The 19,801-nt window shown below is 38.1% G+C and overlaps 1 protein-coding gene across 1 annotated transcript in view; it reads right to left on the bottom strand.

Moving 5' to 3' along the window:
- ABCA13 (ATP binding cassette subfamily A member 13) overlaps window positions 1-19,801 on the bottom strand; it is a 492,269-nt gene that overhangs the window by 121,018 nt on the left and 351,450 nt on the right. The window contains exons 53-55 of the mRNA XM_054496702.2: window positions 16,493-16,746; window positions 12,341-12,533; window positions 8,455-8,564 (exon numbers count right to left, since the gene is read on the bottom strand). Of these exons, the coding sequence (XP_054352677.1) occupies window positions 8,455-8,564; window positions 12,341-12,533; window positions 16,493-16,746 (557 nt within the window). The remainder of the gene's footprint in view (window positions 1-8,454; window positions 8,565-12,340; window positions 12,534-16,492; window positions 16,747-19,801) is intronic.

Genomic DNA, 19,801 nt, shown 5'->3' on the forward strand with positions numbered 1-19,801 from the left:
TAATTTTTCTTATGAATAATAAATATAAAATCTATATAGACTATTAGCATATGAAATTTAACAAAAATATTAAAAATCTAACAAAAATAAAATTTATTATGGAAAGCTAAGGATAGATGGATAATCAAGAACCTCTTATTTATAACAAATTTGTCAAAAGAAAAAGAACTATAAAATACATGCAACTTTATAAATGTTGAAGTTATAATTTTTTTTTTTTTGAGATGGAGTCTCACTCTGTCACCCAGGCTGGGGTGCAGTGGTGTGATCTCGGCTCACTGCAACCTCCGCCTCCAGAGTTGACGTGATTCTCCCACTTCAGCCTCCCGAGTAGTTGGGATTACAGGCACACACCACCACACCCATGTGATTTTTCTATTTTTAGTAGAGATGGGGTTTCACCATGTTGGCCAGCCTGGTCTTGAACTTCTGACCTCAGGTGATCCTCCCACCTCAACCTCCCATAATGCTGGGATTACAAGTGTGAGCCACTGCGCCTGGCCTTAAAGTGATAAATTTAAAATATTCTTGTAAGAACTTTTTATAAAACTGCAAACAAAATAATGCCTACATTAGATGAAAATTTGTAGATAATTTTCAATCCATCATATTTCATAAATAGAAATATTACCATTAAATGAGAAAATGCATTGCCATTTAACATTGTTTTGATAGTTCCAAGGAAAGCAATAAGGAGAATTAGAATCAGAGATGTTACCATAGAGGGAAAGGAGGCAGGACTAGCCTGCAGCTCCTGCTCAGACAGCCGCATGTGAAGACTCACATCGTGAACTTTTGCTACAAGAATTACCCTAGGAACATACCAGGAAAGCTGAGAGAATCCACAGACCCTTTGAAGGAACTGGATCACTGCTGCTGGCTCAATGAGACATCGGAAAACCATGAGTCCATTTGCTTTCTCAGCAGGAAGGCTGAGTTCTCCAGGGCAAGTTCTCAGCCCTGGTCACCAACTGCCCGGAAATTGACTTGATGCTGTTGGGAGGGCCACGGTGGGAGTGAGACCCATCTTTAGGACTGCAGGCTGTATGGCAGCAGGGTAAAGCCTGTGACTGCCGACTTACCCCACTTCCCTGGCAACCTGTGTGACTCAGCAGAGGCAGCCATAATCCCCTGAGGAACATAAATCCTCTGGCCTGAGAACTACACACCCACCTCCACTGCCACCATAGCAAGCCCCACCAAAGGAGAGTCTGAGCTCAGACACACCTAACTCTGCCCCCATCTGATGCTCCTTCTCTATCTGCCCTGGTAGCTGAAGACAAAGCACTTAATTTCTTGGGAACTCTACGTCCCCACCCACCATCTGATCCTTCTTCCACAAGGGCAGTGGATACACTCTTGAAACCGCCACCTCCTGGCTGGAGGCCAACCAATGCAAAACCAGCACACTAAACAAAAATATAACCAAGGAACCTCAAAGAGTCCACTTCATTCCCCTGCTACCTCCACCTGAGCAGGTGCTGGTACCCACGGCTGAAAGACCTGAAGATGGATCACATCACAGGACTCTTTGCAGACACTCCCCAATACCATCCTGGAGCCTGGTAGCTCTGCTGGGTAGCTAGATACAGAAGGGTAAAAACAGTCACTACAGTTGGGCTCTCAGGAAGCCCCATTCCTAGGGGAAGGGGAAGAGCACCATATCAAGGGAGCACCCTGTGGGACAAAAGAATCTAAACAGCAGCTAGAGTCCCAGATCTTCCCTCTGACATAGTCTACCCAAATGAGGAGGAAACCAGAAAAACAATTCTGGTAATATGGCAAAACACAATTCTTTAACACCCCTAAAAGATCATATCAGCTCACCAGCAATGGATAGAAACCAAAATAAAATCTCTGAATTGCCAGAAAAATAATTTAGAAAGTCAATTATTAAGCTAACCAAGGAGGAACCAGGGAAAGGTGAACTCCAATTTAAATAAATCAAAAATATAATACAGGACGTAGAAGAAAAATCTCCAGTGTAATAGCATAAATTTTTAAAAATCAAACTTCTGGAAATCAAGACACACTTAGAGAAATGCAACACGCACTGGAAAGTCTCAGCAATAGAACTGGAAAAGTAGAAGCAAGAACTTCAGCGCTCAAAGGCAAGGCTTTCTAATTAACCCAATTCATCAAAGACAAAGAAAAAAGAACTTTAAAAAATGAACAAAGCCTCCAAGAAGTTTGGGATTATGTTAAGCATCCAAACCTAAGAATAATTGGTTTTCCCGAGGAAGAAGGGAAATCTACAAGTGTTGAAAACATATTTGAGGGAATAATCAAGAAAAACTTCCCTGGCCTTGCTAGAGATCTAGACATTCAAATACAAGAAGCTCAAAAAACACCTGGGAAATTCATCTAAAAAAGATCATCACCTAGGTTTTAAGGAACCCTCAAAACCATGCAAATAAGCACATAGTTATCAGGTTATCTAAAGTAAAGACAAGGGAAAGAATTTTAAGAGCTATGAGGCAAAAGCATCAGGTAACCTATAAAGGAAAAGCTATCAGAATAACAGCAGATTTCTCAGAAGAAATCCTGAAAGCTAGAAGGGATCGGGGTTCTATTTTTAACCTCCTTAAACAAAGCAATTATCAGCCAAGAATTTCGTATCCAGCAAAACTAAGCTTCATGAATGAAGGAAAGATACAGTTTTTTACAGACAAACAAATGCTGAGACAATTCGCCACTACCAGCCCCACTCTACAAGAACTGCTAAAACAAGCTCTAAATCTTAAAACAAATCCTCAAAATACACCAAAATAGAACCTCTTTAAAGCATAAATCTCACAGGACCTATATAACAATAACACAATGAAACAGACAAGCAAACAAGACATTCAGGCAACAAACAGTACTAACATTGAATGTAAATGGCTTAAATGCTCCACTTAAAAGATACAGAATGGCAGAATAGATAAGAATTCATCAACCAAATTTCTGCTGTCTTCAGGAGACTCATCTAACACATAAGGATGCACATAAGCTTAAGGTAAAGGGGTGGAAAGAGATATTCCATGCAAATGGACACCAAAAGCAAGCAGGAGTAGCAATTCTTATATCAGACAAAACAAACTTTAAAGCAACTGCAGTTAAAAAATGATAAAAAAGGACATTATATAATGACAAAAGGACTAGCCCAAGAAAATATCACAATCCTAAACATATATGCACCTAACACTGGAGCTCCCAAATTTATAAAACAATTACTACTAGACCTAAAAAATGAGATAGATAGCAACACAATGATAGTGGAGGACTTTAATACTCCACTGTCTGCACTAGTCAGGTCATCAAGACAGAAAGTCAACAAAGAAACAATGGACTTAAACTATACCCTAGAACAAATGGACTCAACAGATGATTACAGAACATTCATGTGCTACAGAATATACATTCTATTCATTAGCACATGGAACATTCTCCAAGATAGACCATATGATAGGACGCAAAACAAGTCTGAGTACATTTAAGAAAATCACAATTATATTAAGTACTCTCTCAGACCACCGTTGAATAAAATTGGAAATCAACTCCAAAAGGAACCCTCAAAACCATGCAAATACATAGAAATTAAATAACCTACTCCTGAATGATCATTGGGTCAACAATGAAATCAAGATTAACATTCAAAAATTCTTTGAACTGAATGATAATAGTGACACAACCTGTCAAAACCTCTGGGATACAGCAAAGGCAGTGCTAAAAGGAAAGCTCATAGCCTTAAATGCCTACATCAAAACATCTGAAAGAGCACAAACAGTCAATGTAAAGTCACATCTCAAAGACTTAGAGAAACAAACCAAACTCATACCCAGCAGAAGAAAAGAAATAATGAAGATCAGAGCAGAATGAAATGAAATTTAAACAAAAAAAATGCAAAAGATAAATGAAACACAAAGCTGGTTACCCGAAATGACAAATAAAATTGATAGACCATTAGCAAGATTAACCAAGAAAAGAAGAGAGAAGATTCAAATAAGCTCAATTACAAATGAAACAGGAGATATTATTACTGATACTACAGAAGTAAAAAATATTATTCAATTCTAGTATGAACACCTTCACACACATAAATTAGGAAACCTGAGGGAGATGGATAAATTCCTGGAAATATGTAATCCTCCTAGATTAAACCAGGAAGAAACAGAAACTCTGAATAGACCAATAACAAGCAGCAAGATTGAAATGATAATAAAAAAAATTCCCAACAAAAACAAATCCAGTACCAGAGGAATTTACAGCTGAATTCTATCAGACATTCAAAGAAGAATTGGGATCAATCCTATTGACACTATTCTACAGGATAGAGAGAGAGGGAATCCTCCCTAAATCACTCTATGAAGCCAGTGTCACCTTAATACCAAAATCAGGAAAGGACATAACAAAAAAAGAACACAACACACCAATATCCCTAATGAACATAGATGAAAAAATCCTTATAAAAATACTAGCTAACTGAATCCAAAGCATATCAAAAAGATAATCCACCATGATCAAATGTGTTTCATACCAGGGATGCAGGGTTGATTTAACATATGCAAGCCAATTAATGTAATACACCACATAAACAGAATTAAAAACAAAATTCACATGATCATCTCAATAGATGCAGAAAAAGCATTTGACATAATCCAGCATTCTTTATGATTAAAACCCTCAACAAAATAGGAATAGAAGGGACATAACTTAAGGTATTAAAAGCCATCTATGACAAACCCACAGCCAATATTATACTGAATGGGGACAAGCTGAAAGCATTCCCCCTGAGAATTGGAACAAGACAAGGATGCCCACTTTCAGCACTTCAATTCAACATAGTACTGGAAGTTCTAGCCAGAGCAATCATACAGGAGAAAAAAACAAAGAGCATCCAAATTGGTAAAGAGGAAGTCAGACTGTTGCTGTTTGCTGATGATATGATTGTATACGTAGAAAACCCTAAAGACTCATCCAAAAAACTCCTAGAACTAGTAAATAGATCCAGCAAGGTTTCAGGACACAAAATTAATGTACACAAATCAGTAGCTCTGCTATACACCAAAAGCAACCAAACGGAGAATCAAATCAAGAGCTCAACCCCTTTTACAACAGTTGCAAAAAAAAAAAAAAAAAAAAAAATTAGGAATATACCTAAACAAGGGGGTGAAAGACCTCTACAAGGAAAAGTAAAAAACACTGCTGAAAGAAATCATAGATAACACAAACAAATGGAAACACATCCCATGCTCATGGATAGGTAGAATCAATATTGTGAAAATGACCATACTGCTAAAAGCAATCTACAATTGCAGTGGAATTCCCATCAAAATACCACCATCATTCTTCACAGAACTAGAAAAAAAAATCCTAAAATTCATATGGAACCAAAAAGAAGCCCACATAGCCAAAGCAATTGCTAAGCAAAAAGAACAAACCTGGAGGCATCACATTACCTAACTTCAAACTATTCTATAAGGCCATAGTCACCAAAACAGAATGGTACTTGCATAAAAATAGGCACATAGACGAATGGAACAGAATCAATAACCCAGAAATAAAGCCAAATACTCACAGCCAACTGATCTTTGACAAAGCAAACAAAAAAAACATAAAGATGGGAAAGGACACCATATTCAACAAATGGTGCAGGGATAATTAGCAAGCCACATGTTGAAGAATGAAACTGGATCCTCATCTCTCACCTTATACAAACATCAACTCAAGGTGGATCAAAGACTTAAATCTAAGACCTGAAACCATAATGATTCTAGAAGATAACATCGGAAAAACCCCTCTAAACATTGGCTTAGGCCAAGACTTCATGACCAAGAACCAAAAAGCAAATGCAACTAAAACAAAGATAAACAGATGGGACTTAATTAAACTAAAAACCTTCTGCACAGCCAAATAAGCAATCAGCAGGGTTAACAGCCAACCCACAGAGTGGGAGAAAATCTTCACAGTCTATACATCAGACAAAAGACTAAGATCCAGAATCTACAAAGAACTCAAACAAATCAGCAGGAAAGAAACAAAAAAATACCGTCAAAAAGTGGGCTAAGGACATGAATAGACAATTCTCAAAAGAAGATAGACAAATGACTAACAAGCATATGAAAAAACGCTCAACATCACTAATGATCAGGGAAATGCAAATCAAAACACAATGTGGTACCACTTCACTCCTGCAAGAATGGCCATAATCAAAAAATCAAAATAATAGATGTTGGCATGGATGTGGTAAAAAGGGAATACTTTTACACTGTTGGTGGGAATGTAAACTAGTACAACCACTATAGAAAACAGTGTGGAGATTCCTTAAAGTACTAAAAGTAGGTCTACCATTTGATCCAGCAATCCCACTACTAGGTATCTACCCAGAGGAAAAAAAGTCATTATATGAAAAAGATATTTGCACACACATTTATAGCAGCATAATTTGCAATTGCAAAAATATGAAACCAGCTCAAATGCCCATCAATCAACAAGTGGATAAAGAATATCCACCATGAAACACTGCTCAGCCACAAAAAGGAACTAAATAAATAATGGCATTCGCAGCCACCTGGATGGAACTGGAGACTATTATTCTAAGTGAAGTAACTCAGGAATGAAAAATCAAGCATTCTTATGTTCTCACTATAATTGTAAGTTAAGCTATTAGGACACAAAGGCATAAGAATGATACAATGAATTATAAGAATGATACAATGAATTTTGGGGACTTGGGGAGAAATGTTGGGAGGGGAGTGAGGGATAAAAGACTACACATTAGGTACTGTGTACACTGCTTGGGTGAGGTGCACCAAAATCTCAGAAATCACCACTAAATAACTTATTCATGTAACCAAACACCACCTGTTCCCCAAAAACCTATTGAAATAAAAAATAAAATTTAAAAAGGAGACATTACTGTAGAGAAAGTGTAGAAAAATGTTTCATTAATTACTGATAAGAGCATTCTCTTCTAATAGACTGTAGGGATTAATTAAAATACTTTTACAAATGAATTCTATTTATTTTAGTAAGTGATTGTAAAAAAAAAAAAAAAGATTGTCAAATGTTAGTTCTTTCCAAGTTAATTTATAAATGCAACATAAAGTCAATTAAAATTCCAGTGGGAAATTGTAGACACAATCCTTTACACTTCTTTCTCTACATCCACAAAACAATGTTTAATCGATTTTTATTTGCTATATTCATTGATACAAAACTAGTGTCAAGAACATATAACCTCTCTTAAAAATAAATATCTCTCTGGATCAGAAATTGAACAGAAAGCTGGAGGTCGCATCTCAACCTGTTGGCTGGTGGGTGCTGGGTTTAAATTCATAAAGACAGCTATGAATTTGACTACCCATCAAGTTACAATGAGTTTGCTGTAGCGGGAAAAAAGAAAGATAGATGCCTGGGGTCTTGTAACACAGTACTGAAAACAGAATGGGATAAGAGGACATCCATATTAGGAGGCACAGCACAGGAGTGGTGTGTGGAGAAAGAATCACCAGAAACTGGCTATGAAATTAAAGGTCTAAGATTTTAGTTTGTGATATTGAGCCCAGTTTGCTGTTAGGGTAAACTTGATAGCGCACAAATCAAAGAGCAAATTGAGCACAGAGAGCTTTAGAGCAGGGGATTTCTTCTTGCAGTAGAGAGAAACATCATTAACATTAGTCCTGATCAGAGCAGGGGAAAAGGGAAGACACACCACCAAACAGGTGCAGAAAGGGGCGTGAAGGCACCATGCCCTGAATGTTCCCAACCAAGCACACAGTTTAGAAGGAGGTGAAGAATCAGGCACCCTGTGAAACGGGAGTGAAAGGGCCCAGGTAAGAGTGACATAAAGGAGTGCATGAGTGTATGTTACCCACAGAGCCTGCAGGAGTCATCTGGCCTCAGGCAGCCTCTGAGTGTGCAGGGTGCCCAGAGACCTCACATATGTTAAAGCAAGGGGAATAAACATCTTGCCTACTCCCCTAGAGGCCGCTTTCTTGGTTTTTAATGTGTTCACTGCTCCCACCCTGAAGGAGTCATGACCACCTGAAAGAGGAAGTCTAGGTGGTAAAAAGAGGGAAACCATCTGGCCACTTAGACTGATGGGAACATTTGAAGCTTTATCCAGAGGAGAATAAAGAAGAACCACCCCTTGGCCATTTCCTGCTCCCCTGAGTTCCATCTGCAGAGAGGAACTGGGCACTTCCAATCCACTCTGATACCACCCAGGGAGGTCTGCCTTTGGCTGCTCTGTGATAAAACCTCCAAGGCCCTTTATTCCAGCTGGAAGTACTGAGCTCAGTTTATTCATATTTGGAAACTTTTCCCCACATCAGAGAAGTGGTAATTGGAAGGTAAATTTGGAGGAAAATGATGTATTCAAATTTTATTCCACAGGACTGAGGGAATGCTGGGGGTTCTCTGGGCTTATTATCTCTTTAAGTAGCAAAAATAATGAAATCTGTATCTTACCCCATGGGAGTCCTGATGATAGCATGTCCTGAAGTTGGAGAAACTTCACCATTCAGCATTTTGAAAGTCGTGCTCTTCCCAGCTCCATTTACCCCCAGAAGTCCAAAGCACTAAGAGGAAACAAAGTAAAGCACATTCAATCAAACAAGCTAAATAAATAGAACAAGTTAAATAAAATCAAAATTATATTAGAAATAGCACTTGCTTTTAGACAGCTTTGAGTTGACTTTGTTGGTTTGTGTTATTTATGGCGTTTTAAAATGACAATATTGTATAAAACACTGTATAGATTACAAAGTCCTCTCAAAATCATCATGGCACTTGAATGGTATAAGAATTTCAGCAGTAATTTACAGACAATAAATTTGTGTGTGGAAAACTCAAGAGGATGAGAAATAAATGCCAACTACCCCCAAATTATGCAGAGATAATATAATATTCTTTGGAAGTCACATCATTGTAATTATTATTCTCCTAATTTCATTTTTGTATATTTTAAAGTATTTTCTTAAAAGATTCCATCTTCTACTGTATATACATATGTGTGTGTGTGTATGTGTATGTGTGTGTGTAGTGCTCACAGCTTTCTTACATATCTTCTTTTTCCATTGAAGAGCCTGTAAATTCCTGCAAATTCACTCCTAACTCAGAGTCTAAGCTAATCTTGATATTAATTAAAAGAGAACCTCTCGTTCTATATTCTGACATTGAGCATAGAGTCAACTCAGTTCTTGATCCAATCTCGCCTTACAGCCAACGTGAAAAATGGCCTTCTTGCTGTCTTTTCTACACTTTGTCTCTATCATGTGCCTCAGCATATACTGTGCCTGAGAGTCCACCTTGGTGACAGTGTCTCTCTGGTTCTGTCAATCTCCTTCCAATACAGTTGTTATCTGATGGCTAGGAGCTGCGATCTATGGATACAAACTGGCTTCCTGGCTTCTCAAATCTTGGAAAGTGACTGCTTCTGGATTTTCTGCCACCAAGCCCTACCTAACCATCACCTAACCCTATTTTGGACCTCTGAATTTCACAACTCCCCTGAGTTGCCATCTGCTTCAATTACCTTGTTTTCCCCGCTTTCCCTGCATCTCTCCCACCATTTGCAATATGAGTCCGTCTCCCTCCAGGCCTACCCTGTCCACGTTCCAGGGTACACCACTATCAGCCTATCCAAATTCTACCAATGCTTTTAGGCTTAGCTATAAACCACGTTTTTAATAAAGCTCTCCCCACATACCCTGTCCTCCCACCTTTCCTTCCCTGCCTGCACAGCCACCCTCTCTGGACTGACAGCATTGAAGACAATACCACTCATGCACCTTTCAGTTCTTTTTAGAAAGTACTTTAATATATACAAAAATGAAATTGGAGGATAACAATTATTATGATGCTGTGACTTCCAAAAAATATTACATTATTATATCACTGTCCCTGCCTTGGGACAATGCTGATGCTCCCATGTAACATAGTATATGCTTATGATATTTTGTTTCCTAACTGATTATTAATTTCTAGATGGAGAAGGACATACAGTCAATGATAGTTCAGGCAATGATGAACTGCATATACAATGGTCATCTTACAAGATGACAATACCATATTTTAACTGTACCTTGTCTATGTTTAGATACAGAAATACTTGCAATTGTGTTACAATTGCTTACAGTATTCAGCACATACTATATAGATTTGTAGCCAAGGAGGAATGGGCTTACCATACAGCCTAGGTGTGTCATAGGCTATACCATGTAGGTTTGTGAAAGTATATTATATAATGAAATCACCTAATGACACATTTCTCAGACCATATCCCCATTGTTAAACAACACAGGACTGTATCTTAGTCATTTCTGTATTTTCCACAGACTTTTGCATAGCACTCTCCATCTAGGTAATTAAACTGTAATGCTTATAAGAGCTTAAGATAATAAAATCCAACTTTAAGTGGCATCTTGGATCATTTAAGATAACTGGAGCATCATTCTATCAATGTTTTACAAGTTTCTCTCTTAGCCCTGTTGGGACTCAGAAAATAATATGCCAAAGTGAAGGCCCCAAAGGCAGCCTCAGAATCAAAAGTTTTACTCTGACCTTTTCCTGCCCTGCTGTCTCCGGCCCCTCCTTCTCCCCTGAGGCTAGTCATAGAAACTAGAACCTCTTTTCCCCAAAGCCACCATAAAACCAAAAATATTACCCTAACTTCTCCCCTTTTACATATTTTTCAGTAAAAAAATTACCCCTAAAGAAGTTATCTGTCCTACCTTGTTTGACTGTAGGTCATAAGACAGACTGCATTCCAGAGAGGGTCCTGCCCCACACCCAGAAGGAAGAAACAGAAAACCAAACACTGCACATTCTCACTTATAAGTGGGAGCTGAACAATGAGAACACGTGGGCACAGGGAGGGGAACAACACACACTGGGGCCTGTCAGAGGGATGGTGGGAGGGAGAGCATCAGGATAAATAGCTAATACATTTGGGGTTTAATACCTAGGTGATGGGTTGAGAGGTGCAGCAAACCACCACAGCACACATTTACAACTATGTAACAAACCTGCACATTCTGCAAATGTATCCCAGAACTTAAAATAAAATTTTTAAAAATAAAAATAAAACATCATAAACATATAGATAATAACTCAAAAAAAAAAGCGCATCTAAACAGAGAGGGCTTGCTGGGCTTCCCCTCTCAGTCTAATAGCATTCATTGGGTCATACTCTTTTTGTCCAACCATATCTCTACATGGCTGCCCGTACTTGGTTGAACCTAAGCATAAAAACAGACAGTTTCCCTGTATCTTTGGGTCTTCATTCTGAAGGCTCTCGTATCACGTAAAACTATAATCAAATAAATTCATATGCCTTTTTCCTGTTAATCTGCCTTTTGTCAGTTGATTTTCAGTGAACCTCGGTCCCCCCACACCCCTTTGCCTCAAACTACTATGGAGAGGTACCGGCAAAACTATAATAATCATGATTTTTAAAGCAAGGGTACAAAAAATAGTTCAATAAGATGGGTAAGATTGCATAGCCAGTCCTAGAGCAGAAGCTAACAACTACTAAAAAAAAAAATCCTTTCTTAACATTTTGTCCTAATCTACCAGAAATCATAATTCAGAGAGTAAGAATATGCCTGCATTACTTCAGATTGATCTCTCGGCTTCTCTTTACCTCAGAATACACATATCTGAGACACCTACTGTCAGATCACAAGTAGAATATAGATAACCAATCAGATAACAATATAACCTATTATGAATTTCTCAGGAGCTGGGAACAATATGAATGCAAGGTGCTCTTTTATTTTTAACAGTTAATTGAAGGCAATCACTTCCAGAACTGATTTCCCTTTACACATTAAGCACAAATCAGGAACAATTTATATGGCTTCTGTCAGTTCTGATTAAACATTATAACTAGAATTAATGTCTTACCTGTGAAAAAAACTTCCTGAGCTATTGCTATGGTGGATGAGTGTTCTTTACCTTTTCTGAGTAGCATTTTGCCAGACTGGCTTAATTGGACACTTAGAGTACTGATGTCCCAGTAAGAGATAAAAGTGGTTCCTTAATTAGATTCAAAAAAAATTTGCTCAACAAAAAGTTATCCCATAGCCCAAGTCATAGTTAAAACTATGCAATCACATGAAATTTTTAAAATTATAAAACAAAATAAATCCTACCAATCGGCCAAGTTTTTACTATGAAATAGTCAACAGACCCTCTATTTGGTTCTGCTCCTACTGATTCCGTAGGAATTTCTAAAATTTGAAGGCTATTTTTGGCTCTGATTTCAAATATTCTGAGAATAACACAAGCAGATCAGCTACTAGAGTTGTACAGGTTCACAACAGAAGAAAATTAAAAACAGAAGCTTCATTACCTCTCCTTTTGGTATGCCCAAACTAATATCTTGCACAGCAATAATATTCTGGAAAAAGCGTCGATAATGTTTACTAAGGTTGTATAACACAAGAATGTCTCCATTGGTCCTTCCTTCAAACACCCTCTTTTCCTCTTTTTCAACATCTGTATCCTTAGAGGATTTGACTGTGCCTTGGAGAGTAGAATGACCCCTGGGAAGATGAAATCAGAGTGAATTCACACCTGGCAAATGATACCGGAATAGTCTAGAAGAGGCAAAAAGGTCAGAGATTTGTAAAAAATGGAAGATACCACCTTTGGACTTCTGCGCATTCAGCTTTGTCCAGAGCACCCCAGTTCTGCCATCCTGATTATCAGGCAAGAATCTATTTTTTATTGTCTAACATAAATGAAATATACATCTTCCTAAAAGATACTGAAATGGATTGGCACTAAACTAGAGCTAGTTTTTAATTTTATGAATAAAGTCATGCCAGACTTTTGTATTAAATGTTAAAATAACTTATCACAAAATTATTATAAGGCATTTACTTATTAAGTGCTTTTTACTAAACAAGTCATTTAATAATATAGATTGTATATAAAAGTACTCAAACATTATAAGTTTATAGTATATGTTGAATCGCATAAAAGGATTATATAACCAGCACTTTGCACAATACTTTGCAAAAAGTATTCAGTAAGTATCTATCAGAGGAATGCAAACTTAATTTTCAACTCTTATTTTCTCTAAATCTGAGCTGCTCACTTTCTAATCTTCTTTCTAATTTGCAATCTGACACATTTGATTTTGCAATAAATTTCAATTTCCCCTGTAAACTATAATATGCCAACATTTTAATTATTATATTTAATCATTTAAAATATATTTAATGACTATATTTTAATGATAACGACTGAGTTAGTATCATAACCAACATCAATTACCTGGCTTTGACAGTGTAAATTGCCATGTAAAATATTATTATATTATCATTGGGAGAAGCTGGGTGTAAGGTACATAGCAATGTTCGATAATAATTTTACAACTTCTTCTGATTATTAAACTATTTCAAAATAAAAAAGGTATTAAAAATAAAATCCAATATCCATGGCAAGCTCCCAGTATCCCCGGCAACTTTTATTATTTTTCCACACCTGAAATCACCATTTGACAATATATAATTTATTCTACACAGAACATAGACGATGAGAAAAATATAGCTAGATACTCAGAATTCTTATATGACCTCATTTATATAATGTTCCAAGGCATGAAAAATGAATCAATAAAAATAAAAATAAGGATTGCAGTTACCTAGGGTGCAGCTATTGATGGAGAAGTTTATGAGAGGCCATCTGAAGTGTTGGTAGTATTCAGTTTATTAGTGAGAGGGGGTTACATCAATGTGTTCAATTTGTGAAAATTCATTGAATTTTACACTTTTCTGTTTGAATGTTATTTCCCTCTCCCAGATGAAGGTGTGTTTATTGACCTTTCATCCTGTCCTGGACTTTCAGAAGTCTTCCCACTCCAAAGGAAGTAGTGCCACCTGTATTCCCTCCTGCCTGGCAGAGCAGTATTCACAGTAACCCACATCAGCTTGCTCATTCTCTCCTCAGGAGGATTACCTGGCAAGCTTTATGAACAGCTCCTGGGTCTCATCCCCAGAGCTTCTCATTGCAGAGTTCTAGGGAGGGGCCCAGGTGTGCACATTCATTTAAATCTCCTCAAGTAATTCTGGTTGGTGGAGACAATTGACTGAGGTTACTTCTGGTCCACCCACTCACAACAATCCAGTGTCCTAATACAGGAATCCAACTATGCCCAGAAATGTGCCATTTAGTTATCCTCTAACTGAAAATGACTAACAAATTATCCCTATATTAAATAGGAAGAATTCAGATGGGACCTGGGTATAGCAGAACTTTCCAGATATGCAGCATATCTCATATCTGAACAGTGTGGCTGTTCCAACCCAGCCAGCACCTAGGGTACAGAGAGCAAAAGTGCAGCTCTAGGCAGGAGACAAAATAGGCAGGAACTAGGGCTTAGGTCCTAATGGAAACCTGAATTCATGGCAAACAACCCAAAGCCAGCAGCAGGACAGTGGCACAGCTGGACAGGAGTCAGCGCAGGTTAGGGAAGGGCAGCAAGGAAGTGGGATCTCAGCACTCATGTCCAGCAGTGGGTGCAGGTGACAGGGGGCCCTGCTCAGGCTAGGAAGGCAGGATCTATCCATTCCCAGTTGTACAGGGCAGGGTCTCCCTATTTTCTTCCAAGATTCAATTATGAGTAGCATATCGATACTATAAACCAACACAGATGTGCCCTAATAGAGAAAGAGGGCGTAACAGAAACCCTGAGAAGGCATGAGCCCAGCCCCAGAGGCAGGGCAACAAATATCCCTGTGGAGATGGGAGGGTGATCACAGACACCTTCACTGAGCAGAAGGCACCACACTTGAAGGGGGGCCTTGCTAAGAACCTTGGGCTTTACCTTTCAAACAGTGATTAGTGGCTTAGTTAGATCTGGGTTTTAAAAGTAAATTGACTGGGTCATGCGGTCATTATGACAGTTATCCAGAAAATGGTAGTAGGCAACTAGTGTCTAAATTCACTTAAATTTCTATGCTCTGTAACCTTCATGTAGAGAAAAAAATTGACTCTTTACTGTGGATAACAAGGACATTATTCTAAAGTACAATTCAACTTATACTTACAACTCTAGAAAATAAAGGTAATACAGATTTTTCTCTTTAAAGAAAAATCTTTTGATACTATAGGAAAATGGAGTACGCTGAAATCTGCCAAGGGGGATCCTACATTACAGTTTTTTAAAATAGACTGAACTAGTAAGGGACATCAGAGAACAAATTATGTTTAAAAGGCACTCTGCATTTTACTCCAGGTTCAGTCAGCTATTGGAAATCTGCAGACTCCGGGGTGATGTGGCCAATTCAAAAGCACATTGGGATTTATACTCAAAACGGTGTCTACTTTACTGTATTAAAAGGGGTTATGTAACAAAATATGTCAGGAAATGGCTGAAAGGAAAAATAATTCTATGAATGGATCACCATAAATTATTAATCATGTGTCTTTATAATCCTTAATAGATTTTCTAGTGACATGATCTTAATTGGTAATTTCTCCAAAAAGGATCCCTCCCTCAAGTAGAGGTCAGAGGGGAATACATAGCCCTTGGAAAGAGCAGGCCAATGAACTCAGGCCACTTGGGTATGGCGGGGAAGCCAACCGTTGTGGACCCTACACAGGAAAGCACATTGCTTCCTTATGTAGTTCAAATGTTTTATCTGACAATATTTCAGATATCCTTTCAAGGCCACATTAAATCCATTTATAGTAGTAGGAATGCATATGTGTGCATGTGTGTGCCTGCATGTGTATAAACCACATCATATATCTACATGTCTACACATGCCCCGTGCTACTGACTTTCAACCTCACCTGACAAAGATCAGAGTACAGCAGCATAAGCAACAAGATCCAGCAAAGGACACATAGACATCTGTACTGAATTTTCCTATCTTCCTGCTCCCAGAGTCCTTGGCATTTAGTTGTAAAAATAATGTTATGGTATTAACCAAATTTACCTTAGCTGCTTTAAAGTAACAGAGAAATTCAGCAATTTCAAAGTGAAAATATGTTCTCACTCATAGGTGGGAATTGAACAATGAGAACACTTGGACACAGGAAGGGGAACATCACACACCGGGGCCCGTTGTGGGGTGAGGGGAGGAGGGAGGGATAGCATTCGGAGATATATCTAATGTAAATGATGAGTGAATGGGTGCAGCACACCAACATGGCACATGTATACATATGTAACAAACCTGCACATTGTGCACATGTACCCTAGAACTTAAAGTATAATAAAAAAAATTTTAAAAAAAGAAAATATGCTGAGACAAATAATTGGAAAGATTATCTCACAGTTTGTCACCTTACCTTTTGAAATTTTCCTTCCTGGTGTGGGTGACTCACACCAATCAATGTTTAAAAAATAATAAAATCTTAATGCATTAGAACTATGCATAATGCTGATCAGATAAAATTTTTATTTTGCAACCTCCAGGATGAATTTTTTTCTCTTCCTCTCTTTTTGCAGGAGTAAGTGCAGCTCGAGGATGAGCCCTTCGGAACCCACCTTGGCCATCGCAGAAGGTCCCAGTGTAGCAGAACCCTCAAGAGGAGAAGTACTGTGCCCTGCGTGGCCAGTTGCACGAAGATCCAGCCCAGAAAGTTCATCTCAAAGGGACTCACATAGGAATCAATGCCGAAGTTGTGGGTCAGGTCGTATTTGATCTGATTATAGCAGAGTTCTATCAGTCCTTGACCAAGGCAGAATTGAGGAAAAATAGTAAAGACCCACTTGAGGACATCATAGATATTCTGTAAATTCTGTACAGTAAAAAAAGAAAAAAATCCAATTAAAAGCTATTCCTCTTTTCATAACATATACCAATAACTTCTTTTTCTCCTTGGTTAGCTCTGTGTTCCAGGTCTTCCCTATCCCAACTATTCACTGATATTCTCAGACATCCATCAAAACAAAGGTATTTTGTTTAGAGATATTAGATCTACTGGTATTTGTCTTTCAAGGTTTTCCTTGCTTGAGAACAGTGATGATTTTTACATCTACTTTTAAGGAAATCACAATGATCTCTACACAAGTATGAACAAAGGTGTTAGCAATATATGAACACTGAGTTAACAAATAATCCATACATATAAGGAGGATGCAGCTGCACAAACTCACAGAATAACAATCCATAAGTGTTCGATTTAGGATTATGTGAAAATTGTGAAAATGATAATTATACAAAGAAACAAATTAGAAAACATGAGTTTTTGCTTCCCCACATCCCCGTCACTCCAACAGAGAGCCTCGCCAGTGGGAAAGACAGATGTTCCAGATCTTGTGTTTGAACTCAAAATGTGTCATCATATAAACTGTGATTTGGTAACAATGAAAATGATTACGTTAACACTATAGTTAGTAAACACAGTGGTTAATACTGGTTACACTAGATATGCAGACTTATTGTTCACCACTGTGGAAGATGATATGGCAATTCCTCAAAGATCTAGAACCAGAAATATGATTTGACCCAGCAATTTCATTACTGGGTATAAACCCAAAGGAATATAAATCATTCTATTCCAAAGATACATGCACGCATATGTTCACTGCAGCACTATTCACAATAGCAAAGACATGGAATCAACCCAAATGCCCATCAATGATAGACTGGATAGATGGATACACCATAAAATACAATGCAGCCATAAAAAGGAAGGAGATCATGTCCTTTGCAGAGACATGGATGGAGCAAGAAGCCATTATCCTCAGAAAACTAATGCAGGAACAGAAAACCGAACACTGCATATTCCCACTTGTAAGTGGGAGCTGAACAATGAGAATGCATGAACACAAGGACAGGAACAACACACACTGGGGCCTGTTGGGGGATGGGGTAGGGGAGGGAGAGCATTACAAAAAATAGCTAATGCATGCTGAGCTTAATACCTAGGTGATGGGTTGAGAAGTGCAGCAAACCACAATGGCACACATTTATTTATGGAACAAACCTGCACACCTTGCACATGTACCCCAGAACTTAAAATATTTTTATTTTTTTAAAAAAAGACTGATCTGAGAATCCAGTCACCTTTCTTGGTTTCTTTCATTACTTCTATAAGAATTAATGCTACAAAGCTCCATAACCTACAAATGAAAATTTGAAATTATTTGAAATAAACATTTGAATAATGTTGCTTCCTAAGCAAATAATATCAAAATAAAGAGCAAAGGAAAAGAAAGACCCAAACAAAAGCAATAAGCTGCTTTTAATTACTTGTTACCAATTGATTTAGATCCATTTTTTGGCAAACACCTCATTGCCTGTTGATTTTTTTTTTAACAAGTAAGCAATGCTGTTTATAATTAAAGGTAACAATGCCTTTCCACTTGCCACACTGGTAGAACCTCATGAGTGGAAAGGTTCCTGGTCAGCTTCCTCTTTGGATATGGACAATTCTTCTTCCTTTTTCTTTTGGAGCTAAATCTCACTTCTGTGACTCCACTCCCCAGGGAAGCTCTCTGCTTTCAAGTTCCTCACCAATAGGATTATCTACTGTGAGTCTCTTTTCAGTTTCACCATGATTCATGATTGACATCCTGATGGTTCATGTCATGCTAGAGATCCGATGACAGAGGAGGGAAATTGTACACTATCTCTACTGATTTCAATTTTCTCCTCAAGCTAAAGCCAATAAATGGTTCTGCAAGTTTTCTCTTTAAAGTGTAGACATATTAATATAAATCAGTGTCAATAATAAATCTGTGAAAATCACCAAAATAGATTATTACCATCACTGAATGCATAATAGATGTTTACAGAGTTCACTGCTTCTATCCAAATATGAAGCACAGTAATAAAAACTAATGTTAGCTATCATTGGCAAATTTACTAAGTCTCTGAAAGTCCAGCCATGAGGAAGTAGACTCATCCCAATTAAATAGGCATCAGTCCCTGTTTGATTTGAAATGAGAACTGCAGCACATGCTTCAAACTAGGAGCTCAGTACCTTTTCCAGGTCATTTTCTCAGCCCCTGAGCTGGCCAAACATTTGGGAACTACTGAGGAATCAGACTCCATATAAGCAGCAGGGAATCAGGAGAGAATAGTGTGGTCAGAGCTGAGAAAAGAAAACAGAATGAAAAGGATTGCAATAAGGGGGCAGAGGAAAGTGCGAAATCTGAAGTCCGTATCTCCAGGTAGCACTGGGGATGCTGAGGGGCTGAAAGATGTATTAAAGCAGAGGAAAAGACCCAGGCAGGCCTCACTAAGGGAGGAGACAGGAGTGAAAGGAATGTGGCAGGACTAATGGATTCACCTTGACCTAGACACCTGCTGGAGATGACATTTAAGAAATGACTTGCTAATCAGAACGGCCTATTGGAGAGTAGCATTGACCTCACAAGGAGAAGTTCTTCCTGACCACAGGCCTCATGCTCAGGAAAGCCCTTGGCTGCCACACTTGGAAAACAGCAAAATTAAATTTGTTCCAGAAATCCCAGAGAAGAAGGTAGAATCCCGCCAGATCATCATTCAGACATGCTGTGACCCAAGAGCATGGTCAGCTGTGTTGTGTGGCCCATTCTATCTTGTAGTGTCTGATCCCAACAATGGTGAACATTGAGAGGGCATGTTTCAAAGACTCACTCTTCCACCATTCATCAGTAATTCATCAACAAATAGTCTCTGATGAAAACGCTAGCGATGTGGCAGTGAACATCTTCATGGCTCTACCCTCAAGAATGGAGTGGCCGAAACAGCACATTTTTTCATCAATTGTTGCTAAGCCTAGGCATGGCTTTTATAATGACAATGTGTTTTTTGTTAATTAGAATCAATTTATCTTTCTGGAGTTTAAAGACAGTGGATACCAA

This window comes from Pongo pygmaeus, chromosome 6 (genome assembly GCF_028885625.2).
Source record: "Pongo pygmaeus isolate AG05252 chromosome 6, NHGRI_mPonPyg2-v2.0_pri, whole genome shotgun sequence".
NCBI lineage: Eukaryota > Metazoa > Chordata > Mammalia > Primates > Hominidae > Pongo > Pongo pygmaeus.